The 12630-nt window shown below is 37.0% G+C and overlaps 2 protein-coding genes across 2 annotated transcripts in view; one reads left to right on the plus strand and one right to left on the minus strand.

Moving 5' to 3' along the window:
* Positions 1 to 8061: 8061 nt before the first annotated feature.
* Positions 8062 to 12630, minus strand: part of LOC128557821 (E3 ubiquitin-protein ligase DZIP3-like) — a 31826-nt gene continuing 27257 nt past the window's right edge. Inside the window, exon 3 of the mRNA XM_053546222.1 lies at positions 8062 to 9139. Coding sequence (XP_053402197.1) covers positions 9032 to 9139 — 108 coding nt within the window. The 3' untranslated portion in view covers positions 8062 to 9031. The remainder of the gene's footprint in view (positions 9140 to 12630) is intronic.
* LOC123548365 (uncharacterized) lies at positions 9721 to 11957 on the plus strand. The gene is made up of 2 exons (XM_053546220.1): positions 9721 to 11285; positions 11444 to 11957. Exons 1-2 carry the CDS (start codon positions 10958 to 10960, stop codon positions 11893 to 11895), a joined length of 780 nt encoding a protein of 259 aa, XP_053402195.1. The 5' UTR covers positions 9721 to 10957; the 3' UTR covers positions 11896 to 11957.

The following is a 12630-nucleotide window of genomic DNA, read 5'->3' on the forward strand; positions in this document are numbered from 1 at the left end:
GTCTTCTGTATATTTTTGATTTCCAGTATTGATATTTTTATTTTCACAAATCTATTTTATTTGAACCAATCAGACGACTTGTTCGAATGTCAAAGAGTAAGAAAAATTTGCATTCAGACCAGGGCTCGAACCCAGGACCCCTCGCTTACAGAGCAAGTCTCCTACTGTTGTGTAAGCTTTAAGCCCGGCGGAAGTCGTGCTCTTACATTCATGTATACTTTTTCGAGGGAAAAATAATTTACAGGTTTATGTGATACAAATAATTATCTTAATAATAAGTGCTGTTATGTATAGAAACAAGACGGCCTTGGCGGCCCTAGATCGCTCAGATCGCTGAGTTCCACACCTTACTTGAATAGTCACACAAGAAAAATATCTGTGAAATTACTTTGTTGTAAGGCCAGTATTTTAGAACAGAAATATTTTGAAGTTTCTTCTTGCTAAATACGATTTGGTAATGGTGTGTGTTTGTCGGGGTTGGGTATGGATGGGGAACGGGGTGAATGATGACACAGAAATCTAAGACACAAAGAGCAAGACAATTAATAGAAAATATATTTACATTTTTGAAGATGGAGACGGAAGGGGTTTATGTGTGTGGGTGGGGTGGCGGTGAAAGGAGGATAATGTGGGCAGAGAGAATGAGACTAAGCCAGACAATTTTAAGAACCTAAAAGTAAAAAAAAAAAAAAAACGAAAATGCCCGCTCGTACCTGAAATAATGTACAGAGGAACACGTAGGATCTTCCTCCGCCATTGAAGCTGACTTTAAATGTAAACCTCAAACAAAGAATTAGAACCCATGACAGATTAATAGAAACTCTTCGTTTTCTACAGCTGGTACAAAACACAGTAACACTTTTTAGGTTATCTGGCTGCGGGTATATAACAAGTGACACGGACAGGTTTAAGTCTCTCGTAACAAGATCGGTGCAGTTCAAATTACACACATGTGCATCAAATTGCGATTGAATGTCTTTCAGTCTATCGGGGTTCGATCCTTTAGTGGCAAGGCATTTTAATGTCGCATATATATCTTACATTTTCCCATTACAAAAATATATTTTGTAGAAGCTTTAACTGAAATGAAACAGATTGGGCTCGGCTTGGCTAGTTTAGCCTATATATTTGATAGAAGCCACTCGCTTTTTATACGCCCGAAGGGACGTACTATGTTATGACCCCGGTGTCCATCCGTCTGTCCGTCCGTTAGCAATTTCGTATCCGCTCTGTAACTTTTAAACCCCTTGAAGGATTTCGAAGAAACTTGACACAAATGTTCACCACATCGAGACGACGTGCAGAGTGCATGTGTTAGATGGCTTGCTTCAAGGTCAAGGTCACACTTAGGGGTCAAAGGTCATATGACTTTGTTTCTTGTCTTGAACTGCTTGACGGATTTTAAAGAAATTTGGCACAAATGTTCACCACATCGAGACGACGTGCAGAGCGTATGTTTTGGATGGCTCGCTTCAAGGTCAAGGTCACACTTAGAGGTAAAAGACCGTATCTTCGGGCGTATATTGGGTCGCATTGCAGTGCTCTTGTTATCTCTTGTTGTATTTGGAATCATGAAGGTAAGTTCTCGGCAACTATTTAAAACAAATGTTATATTTTAGTAAAGTACGGTTGTATGTACAGGACGCACACTTAAGTTGTTTTTGTTTTTTTTACAAACAATCGAAATAAGATGTCGTGCGATCGAAATAAGGAGTCGCAATCTCGAGATAAGATGTCGAGCGCTCGAGATAAGATAACGTGTGATCGAGATAGGAAGTCGTGAACTCGAGATAAGAAGTCGTACTCTCGAAAAGAGTTGTCGTGCAATAGAGATTTGATGTCCTGAAATCGTGATTAGATGTCATGCTCTCGAAACACGCCAATGCAACACGAAGCATGACACGACACACGACAATGTGACACGACGTGCGATATTGATGTCGCGTCATATTGTCGCCCATCGTATCATGTGTCGAGCGTCGCACTGTTTAGCATCATATTGTGTAACAGGCCCGGATCGTGGCCCGGGTCGAGGCCCCCCAACCCCACAGTGGGTTGAAAAGTGACCTATTCTCATCTAAGTTGCATCCATCTATTTTGAAGTAATATTTTCTCAAAATGTATACCTAAAACGCACCAGAGGCTAACATCATACCTATATTTCAAAATGTCCCTGGAGGAGAACCCCCTGACCCGTCTAAAATGAGGGGAGTACGCTTCCATTACCTTATAATTAAGACAAAAAATGCACCAGAGACCACCATTTCATACCTGTATTTCAAAATTTCCCCAAAGGGAGAGCACCCTGACCCCCCCACCTCTAAAATGACAGGAATACACCCTCCCATACATCAAAATTTATAACAAAAATGCACCATACCTGTATTTCAAAATGGTCCAGGGGAAGTGCCCCCTAAACCCCTAAAATGAGGATGAGTACCTCTCCAGTACCTCAAAAATTAGACGAAAAATGCACCACAGGACATAGCAAACTCCCCCTCCCCCACCAATACGGACAGAGACCCCTTCCGTACTATTTCTGGATCTCGGCCTGTTGTGTAATGAAATTCTTGCAGGTCGACGCAAGGCAAGCAGTACGACGCGCGAGGTCAATGTCTTATGAGCTAAACATAGAATTACGTAGTCCTGAAACAATTTTAGTACTGTGGGGAGTACCGCGTTAGTGCTCAAACCTTTAAATGCTAAATAATTATATAACGTACGTATGGCGCGGCACCACTGAAAAGCAAACGTGAATTATCAAAGGGCTACTATTCGGAGAAAAGTCATCCGACCGGAACACTTAGACAATATATATAATGCACTGGCGCATCTCCTCTTGATAGTGAAGCTTATAATGAAGTTTGGCTAAATTCCAACCATTGGTTGCTTAGAAATACTACGGACAAGAATTTCGGAAAGACGGACGAAGCGGCGACTATATGCTTCCCCTTCGGTGATAAATCAAATCATGTATGTCAGTAACCGTCTATAACCGCTAAAAAGTAAAGATTAATTGACTCAACGAAGAATTAAGGCAAAAAGCTTGGTGACAGAATTCTACGGAATCCTGTTGGGGCCATTTATAATGTCGCCGTCGCGTTTGTGTGGTCGACACACGACAACGCGAAGTGACATAGCGACATTACGAAGTGACACCCGACAATCGCAATCGACGGCGACAATCCCAAACGACAATGTCGCGATATCTACTTTGAAATGTCGCCTTTCAAAAGCACGATATATCGCGATGTCACTTCGCGTTGTCGAGCGTCATATCGCATTGTCACGATGTCAGTTCGTAATGTCGCGATATCACTTCACGTTGTCGTGTGTCGACCCTGCAAACGCGACGGCGACATTATCAAACGACATGCGATAATCACAAAGGAGGCTCGACAACGCGAAACGACATTTTACTAATGTCGCATCGTATGTCGCGTGTCGGGGGTTTGGGTGAAGGTCGACGCGCGACAATTCCAAACGATACACGACACGCGAAGTGACACTCGACAATACGAAGCGACATTTCATAATGTCGTATCGCATTGTCGTGCGTCGACCGGTGTTCACTTGAATAAATACCGGCTAATCTTGGTCGCAATTTTTCGAAAAATTCATCAATTTCATTTTATTATTAAAAGCGTTAAAAGTCAGGTATCGAAGTGAAATTTCTTTTAATAAGTAGTATTTCCTAATCGAATATTAAAATCAATGTTCTTCCCATTTTGCTGAACTTTGTCATTTTTGGCTTAAAATATTAGCAGTAAAATAAGGAAATGATGCTTATAAAATATTTATTTTGGGTAAATAACTGCAAATAAAAACTTGTTTTGATAGAAAATGACAAAATCTGACTGTCTGTGACAAAAAAAGACAACATCTGTTCGTCTGTCTGTACGTAATTAAAGATAAAAGCTGTATTTCCGTACTTTTCCGTATGGAAAATGTCCGTGTTTTTCATTAACTTCAAATGATTGTAGAATGTTCCAAACACAAGATATTATACAAGTTACATATCCGTTTAGACAATGTTTAAACTTAATTTATAAAAGTTATTTCATTAAAATATCTTGTGTTTAGAACATTCTACAATCATTTGAAGTTAATGAAAAACACGGACATTTTCCGTACGGAAAAGTACGGAAATACAGCTATTATCTTTGATTACGTACAGACGGACGAACAGATGTTGTCTTTTTTGTCACAAACATTCAGATTTTGTCATTTTCTATCAAAACATTTTTTTATTTGCAGTTATTTACCCAAAACAAATATTTTATAAGCACCTTTTCCTTATTTTACTGCTTATATTTTAAGCCAAAAATGACAAAGTTCAGCAAGATGGGAAGAACATTGTTTTTAATATTCGATTAGGCAATACTACTTATCAAAAGAAATTTCACTTCGATACCTTACTTTTAACGCTTTTAATAATAAAATGAAATTGATGAATTTTTCGAAAAAATGCGACCAAGATTAGCCGGTATTTATTCAAGTGAACACCGGTCGACGCACGACAATGCGATACGACATTATGAAAATGTCGCTTCGTATTGTCGAGTGTCACTTCGCGTGTCGTGTATCGTTTGGAATTGTCGCGCGTCGACCCTCACCCAAACCCCCGACACGCGACATACGATACGACATTAGTAAAATGTCGCTTCGCGTTGTCGAGCGTCCTTTGTGATTATCGCATGTCGTTTGATAATGTCGCCGTCGCGTTTGCAGGGTCGACACACGACAACGCGAAGTGATATCGCGACATTACGAACTGTCATAGTGACAATGCCAATGCGATATGACGCTCGACAACGCGAAGTGACATCGCGATATATCGTGCTTTTGAAAGGCGACATTTCAAAGTGGATATCGCGACATTGTCGTTTGGGATTGTCGACGTCGATTGCGATTGTCGGGTGTCACTTCGTAATGTCGCTATGTCACTTCGCGTTGTCGTGTGTCGACCCCACAAACGCGACGGCGACATTATAAATGGCCCCAACAGGATTCCGTAGAATTCGATATAGAATCCAAGGGTAATGTATCTTTTTATTTCTTTAGACTATTACTGAGTAATTTCAACTATATATGGTATTTAAGATCTCCCCGATGGTATTGGTAGATCGGCAAATGTGATTACACTATGTTTCACAGAAGTCATTCGAGTGATAATTCATTATCTTTCTTCCGTGGCAATATATGCATTTATGTTCTCTTGTAGAAATAAATGGTGTTATTTTTTGGTGATATATATTCACTTGTTGTCATGTTGAAAGAGATTACTTGTCGGCTATTATTCATCATTATTTGCATTCCGTTATACAGTTTGTTTCGTTTATCTATTATCTACACACTTGGCGGCAAAAAATACGAGAAGTCCGTGCATGTATTTGCCACGCCCTTGAACCAGTTTGCTAGCTGAAATCGTCCGAACAACATCGATAGAAAAATTGCTGTATAAATGTTACCCTGTAGTATGAATTTAAGCTGTTACGTTAGTTGGATGGAATTCTAGAGAAAGAATGGTTACTGGGACACGAAAGGAAGATAAGTTTTATACATTTTTGTTATTGTTTTTTTTTTTTTTTTTTTTTTTTTTTTTTGTTTTGGGTTTAACGCCGTTTTTTTTTGTTATTGTAGTGCATAACAAAGCTTGATTTAGAACAATATTCAGCTTAAAATAAACATTCATTCAAAATCTCCAGCTCTGTGCACATGTGTATTTGTTAATAGTTGGACAATTATCATGTCACAAAAGCTTAATTTAAGGTAATTTGAGATAACTGAAAGTACGGACAATGATGATAATATTGATAAAATCGGTATCAAAATGTTCAGTTTTGTCAGTGTGATGTGGGGTGGTGACAGGTATTGTAGATGATTATGACGATATGCGATGATATGTATCTAGTATGATAATGTTATTATGGTGTTGATGATGCTGATGATGATGACGGTATGGTGGATATTATGATATTATGACGATATGACAATAATGTTGTTCATAATGATGATGTTTATGCTATTATGATAATATGGTGATATTCAGTTTGTGTCTATATGATCATAACGATATGATGATGATGATGGTAAGATGATGATTTGGTGACAATATGGCGTTAATAGCGATTAAATTACGATCATAAATATGAAATAGTTATGATTAATGATGATGATAATGATATAACATAATGATGATATGACGATACAATAATGTTGAGAGGAGAATGATTACCATGATGGTATGTTATAAGAATAACATGATATGATATTACACGATAATATGTTTTGATTACGATGATGATATGGTATAAAGAATCAGTTATGATCTTTGTGATGGCATGATAATGATGGCAATAATGATTGTGATATTACGAAATAATAATGATATGAAATCATGTTGGTACATTATAGTACTTTAAGGACGATGGTGATGTCGTTGATGGTAAAGATGACAATGGTGATATTATTCTGACGATGATAAGACAACAATGGCGATGATGATGACGTTGATGATGTTGACAATTACTTATCTCAATAATTATGAAAATGTTCCACATTACTAATTCGTTTTAATATATTGTAATAATTAAGTATTTCAGTTTGCTAGCAATACTCCAACATTAGGGGGAAACATCAGGTAAAATGAATCAAAGGTAAAAGGTAAACGTCAGATAAAAGGTAAAATTACGTTTGACTTAGTTTTGAAGCTGTTTGAAACTGTTTTCATTGGTAAATATTTCAGAAACTTAATTTAATAGGTATGATATTAATATATTTATGAAAATATTAGATATAATACATTTTAAATATGTCATTGCAGTCGACAGAATATTAGTCATAAGGTACGGATCACTTGTCGCTCTCTGTTTGGTGTTCGAACCACGTTCAGGGTTACATGCAGCATTTAAGAAGCAATCCAACTGCCTTATAAAAAGGAAAATCAAATTGATTGTTCTACTGCAGCAAACGCTTTTGTCTTTATCATAAGCCGCTTCTAGCGTCCGTTAAAAGATATCAGCTGTTGCCAGTATGTAGTTATGAAATTGCAGGCATTCGGATATGAGCTTGAGAAGATTATGATGTCTAGTTCATACTATTTCTGTCAGTAACAGTATTAGCAAGCCAGGTATTGGCATATGTTTTGATTCATATTAGGTCACATGTTTAACCGCTGGTATACTTTTAAGATTCATATATAATTTGTTACTACTTATAAATCATTAAGATGTAACAATTTATAAATTTTCTTAATTTGTCAAGGCCTTTGTTTTAAATTTCGGTACAAGAGAACATGTCGTCTAGTTTCAGCTACAAATATAAAGGTAACGGTTATGGTAAAACAGAATACAGATTGAACGTCATTATAAATGGTAAAAAAGTATCTTGTTTACGTCTTCAATTAGCGAAGGTGAGTTATTTCTTTTATTTACCCTAATGTAATGCAGCGTTCTGTGTTTTGATTGGACGAATTTTATTTCATAAAATATTTAGTGGCCCTCAATACACATGTGTCCGTATGTGCATTTCGGTATGGCATATAGCAATTTATGAACTGAGGTGAACATTGAGCAATTCGCCTCACTTTCTCATCGGCTGTGAATGGAGAAATCTCTGCCATTTGCCAGTTTCTTCATGGTCAGTCTATAAAATAGGCTTCTGCCACTTTGCGTTGCCTGTAAGTTGCTATGCCATTTAGCTAGTGATTGTTCTTGTGTTCATATTCATTTCTTAAAATTTAAACATGCTATATGCCATGATATCAATGAAATAAAGTCGCGGCCATTTCCAATCTACTTTGTGTTTGTTGTTTGTGTATGCTAATAAGAATAGTTAGAATATTTGTACTGACGTCGTAAAACGACATAGATATAGCGAACCTCATGAAATATCTGTATGTTCTACCTTGATCTCAACCGATCTTAAGCTGGCCCTTGCATCATGAATTAGACAGCCACCTGCCTTTGGCAACTCATGGGTTCATTCCTTTGTGGGTTGCTTAACACAGGTCTCGCTGTATACTTTGTAACAGAGAGGTCGTGATGTTGCACTTGGGCGGATCCGCATACGTGTAGGTTCAAAGAACATCTCAATCGACAAAAATCAGACAAGAAAAAATATTCACAAATAAGTTTTGTGTAAGCGTTAAAGTTCTGACCAGGTTAAGGTTACCTGAAAGTATTTGGCATACGCTGAATATTACGTATACTTGTAAAAATTTAATTCACATTGTGTATGCACATGTGCATAATATTGCTATCTCTCTGTTGCTGATCTTGCTGCCTTCTATTCATAATAGGTTCTACCTGCGCCAATAAAATAAACCTCCTTTCATTCAACTTATATTTGGCAACAGCAATTAAGTTTAAAGGATATACTTAATAACTCGTAAGAAACAGATGAATTTTGTTTGTTCAAGCTAATTTGAATTAAAAATAAATTGCTTTAAATAGTTTTGTTTTTCTCTCTTAAAAAATGTAAAGCAAATGTAAATACATGTAAATGAATTTAGCCAAGGCAAACCAGCTCAGTCATTATTTGCATTCTAGATTTGGTTAATATTTCCCCCCTTGGCTTATCTTGGAAATTCCTAAAAGTAATTATAATACGTTGTTTTGAGATGTCAGATATATTACAATTCTAATTAGTAATGAATTCATGAATCTTACACTGTTTACTTAACTTCAAAAACTGATAAATTCTCATAAACTGGTTATAAAATCAGTACTTGTTACTTGGATTTGGCATTCTTTTTTAAACACAATTCATAATTGCAACTAAGAAAAACAGATGTAATTTTCTTCTATATACACCCAAACGTCTCTACAATTGTTATTGCGTGTCTTCATTTATAACGTCACATAATTTCATGTGTTCACAAATGGCGGTATACTTTCCAAATCAAAAGTATTGGTAACGTATTTGGTTGTCACGAATCTGGTGCCGCAATTAAAATTATCTTTACTGAACGGTTCAATATTAAATGTGTCGTTTGGTGAAAGTCATAGAGTATGAAGGTTTAAATTATCTAGTAGTATATTTTTTTTACATATGAAGAACATACCCCTTCAATATCAGCCCATTTCGCTAAAAATTCTGCTTCCCGGATTGCTGTTGTCGAGGATACTCTTACCAGCTGAAAGAATTGAAAATGTGTATCAGTATATCTAATTTGAAAGCTAAATATTCAGAGACTGAGTAAAAACTTCAGTATACACAAAGGCAAACATACAATGTAAAAACCATTAAGTACGAATGCCACATTTGCACTGGACTTCTGGACATGGGTGCTTAAATAACATGAAGATGTAACCTACTTAGCAACAATATGTGAACACGGTAAGTCAATTGTTTTTAAAGTGTGGCCATTAAAGTATAGCCGGACATCTTCTATTTTACAGCACTCTTTTTCTGTGTTTCACAGACTTATGTTTATAAAATATCAACAATGTAATTCCGGTGTTTAAAGTGAAGCTGAAAAAACACTTGTTCACTTTGTGTCACAGACAAGTCTATATCATATCAACATTGTAAATCAGTTAAAGTATAGCCGGACATTTACCATTTTACAGCACTGTTTTACTGTGTTTCACAGACTAACGTCTATAAAATATCAACAGTTTTAATCCGTTTTTTAATGTGTGGCCATTAAAGTATAGCCGAACAACTACAGCAATCATTTACTGCGTAACCAACGCGATACGTTCGGCTCTTGATGCATCTGGTCCTCGATGAAGGGCTAGGTTAAGTTAAGCGAGGTCAATTTGTTAAAAAAAAATGTTAAAAAACTGTGAAGTTGTTCTAAATTTGTCTTAGCGATAAAACGATAAATACAGTAATTATGTACCGTCAGTTTTACTTAAGGCTAATAATCAACTAGCTTTATGTTTTTTCACAACATGTAACGAGGGGCATTAACTGTCTAACCTTGGGAAAATTAATGGCATTCACCTACAGTCTTGAACATTTTTCCAAAACGAAATCGGCTTTGGTGGTGTGTGGTCCCAGGTGTATGGCTAGGAAAAGTTAGGTGAGGTTAGGTGCGGTTAGGGTTTTGGCTATTTTTTGAACAATATGAGGGCTACTGGCTGCACAGCATTGGGCAAATTACTGTGACAATCAGTCTTGTTCGTTAAAAATACAACAAGGCAAATATTCAAGTTTATGTACTTTTATTGCGGTTACGAGTGCCAATCGCTGCATAAATGTCCCCGAAACACTTTGCATTTCGTCTAGGCGTTTCGTTGAACCGAAATGGTGGCATCGGTCTGTAATTCTGCTTTGCATCTACTTCTGTGCTAAATCTATCAACAATGCCATGATCTGTAAATGATAAGAGCAAAAGTGCATTGAAGACGATCCAATTTGCCCTCTTATTTCTTAGAACAAAGTTTACGAATTCGTCTTTCCATGTGTCTACAGCATAATAGTCTAGTAGAACAAGTAGAATTCTAGTATCAATCCTTGACACAACAATATCAAAGTTCACCACTGGATTCGACAAGTCCACTACGAACTGTTTGTGATATTGCTCAATGTCCCCTTCTTTCAGAAATCCGTCAAGTTGCTCTCGCAAGTACTGTTCATGACATTCCCCGAGCGACAATATCTTCTCTGTCTTATTGTATATATCGTTGTGCGTTAACAGCATGTCGAGAGTTTGAGACCTCTGTCTCAGTGTTTCGATGCTGAAAACTTTCACCTTCATCTTCTGGAATTTATAAGCTGTATGATAGTTTGTAAGGGTGTTGACAGTCTGATTGCATTCGATAGAATGAAGCTCGATGGTCTATTTCCCTGGTACTGTACCGAAAAAATAACTTTTTCAATCAATCTGCTTTCTGATTGGTTAATACAAAGTAGGCGTGGTTTAAGCAAACCGTTCTGATTGGTCGAAACAATTCTTGCTAGATATAGCGTTTGCGGATGGTTTAAACTCTCATTCTGTATCAGAATGATGAACAGATCAGCCGTAGAATTACTGAGCACATTAATGACAAAGAGCCGTCAACAAGCAATGGAAACATTTGTGTTATACAAGCGAAGAGGCATAGTGAGAAGAGCCCAGCACTTGATTCAGAATATCGATAACGTCGTAACTTGTATCAATTTGGATCATGGACGAGACCCTTGCTTATTCAAGAGTAGCATGTCGGCGCTATCGAAACTTAACTTGTGGGAAAACGAAATCAGAGAGGCGGCGAACGAAACAGATATGTCGGATGTAATAGCTGCTGCGAGATTTCTCTTGGAGCATCAAGGCTTGCTGAGGGATGAAATTGGTGAGTTGACACTTTGAGATTTGAGAGTTTGAATTTGAAATTGAACTCGATACTTATACGTTTTCGTTTTAGCAAATACCGACTCAACTTGTTGAATTGACAATGTAATATTTTTGTAAACGGTTCAACTGACGTTCATTTATTTTTTTCTGTTTCAGACAAAATGGACAAAGCGAAGAAACAACTCACACTAACAGAAACCATCATGATTAGCGACGACGAAAGTGAAGAGTTGCCAGATATCATCAGTCCGACCATGACTATGAAATCGAAAAGTCCGATAAGAGGCATCCGAGGATTACACAAGCGGAAACCTTACACGAGGCCTTCATCAACGGTTACCAGCAGTACATTGAGCGAAACGGCTTGGGAAAAGAGGGAAAATGAGATGCTGGTGGCTCATCAGAGAGAACTTTCTAAAGCTAAGCAAGAGGCAAGAGACGAACTGTTATTATGTATAATATGTCTATCAGCCGAGAAAGATCACACACTAGTGCCTTGCGGACACACCTTTTGTAAAGACTGTTCACATAAGAGTAAAGCTAAGGGAAAGTGCTTCTTTTGCATGACAAAAGTAAAATCGTGTGTAAAAATGAGACTGACAGACTAAATGACTGACAGATGCTATTCCTTCTTGTCTTATCATGATGGCAATAAAATGCTAACATATCACTTTGCTTTGTTTTTACTAATTCTGAAATTCAGGTTTAACCACTACTCCCTACACTTATCATGATACTATGCGATCTCAAACTTGAGACTTATAATTTGATCTCAGAGTAGACAATTGACCATCAGTTTGAAATACTTTCATTAACAGTATACTAGCATATAGTAAAAAGTCACTATGATTTCGCTCTTCAGAATTTAGTGAAAAGATACATTATGAAAAACCAAATGCATTTATCAGTTCATGTTGGATATTTGTATGCCTTAACAGAAGGACTCGTTTGTGCAAACTTGGCGTTACAAGCCTTTTACATGAATACCTTCAAAAATGACCATTGCTTTTGCTTTACAATTAAATCATGTCGATTAGGATATAGCTTTTCTTAATTAGGCATCTGTGCTCTTTGGCATGTAAAAATATTGTGTCCAAATTACAAGCTTGAATTGACATTTCGTTTTTCAATATTAAGCTAATCGGACATCGGCCTGAGGTATTAGCCGACGTATTCGTTCAGCATTGCAATATGACAAAATAAGGTACCAAATTTCTTTGACTCTGCATTCGTCCAGACTTGTCACTGGCATGTTTCGAGACCACTGTGACATAAGAGAAACTCTTGATCACAGGGTTTCGAAAGATGGTCGCATTAAAAGAAATTTGGGATAGAGTGCCAAA

This window comes from Mercenaria mercenaria, chromosome 6, assembly GCF_021730395.1.
Source record: "Mercenaria mercenaria strain notata chromosome 6, MADL_Memer_1, whole genome shotgun sequence".
Taxonomy (NCBI): domain Eukaryota; kingdom Metazoa; phylum Mollusca; class Bivalvia; order Venerida; family Veneridae; genus Mercenaria; species Mercenaria mercenaria.

Excerpts from the sequence above, each read along its gene's own strand:
- LOC123548365 (XM_053546220.1), top strand. The coding sequence starts at position 10,958 with ATGATGAACAGATCAGCCGTAGAATTACTGAGCACATTAATGACAAAG. Across the intron at positions 11,286-11,443 it reads CTTGCTGAGGGATGAAATTG|ACAAAATGGACAAAGCGAAG; the intron begins GTGAGTTGACAC and ends TTTCTGTTTCAG.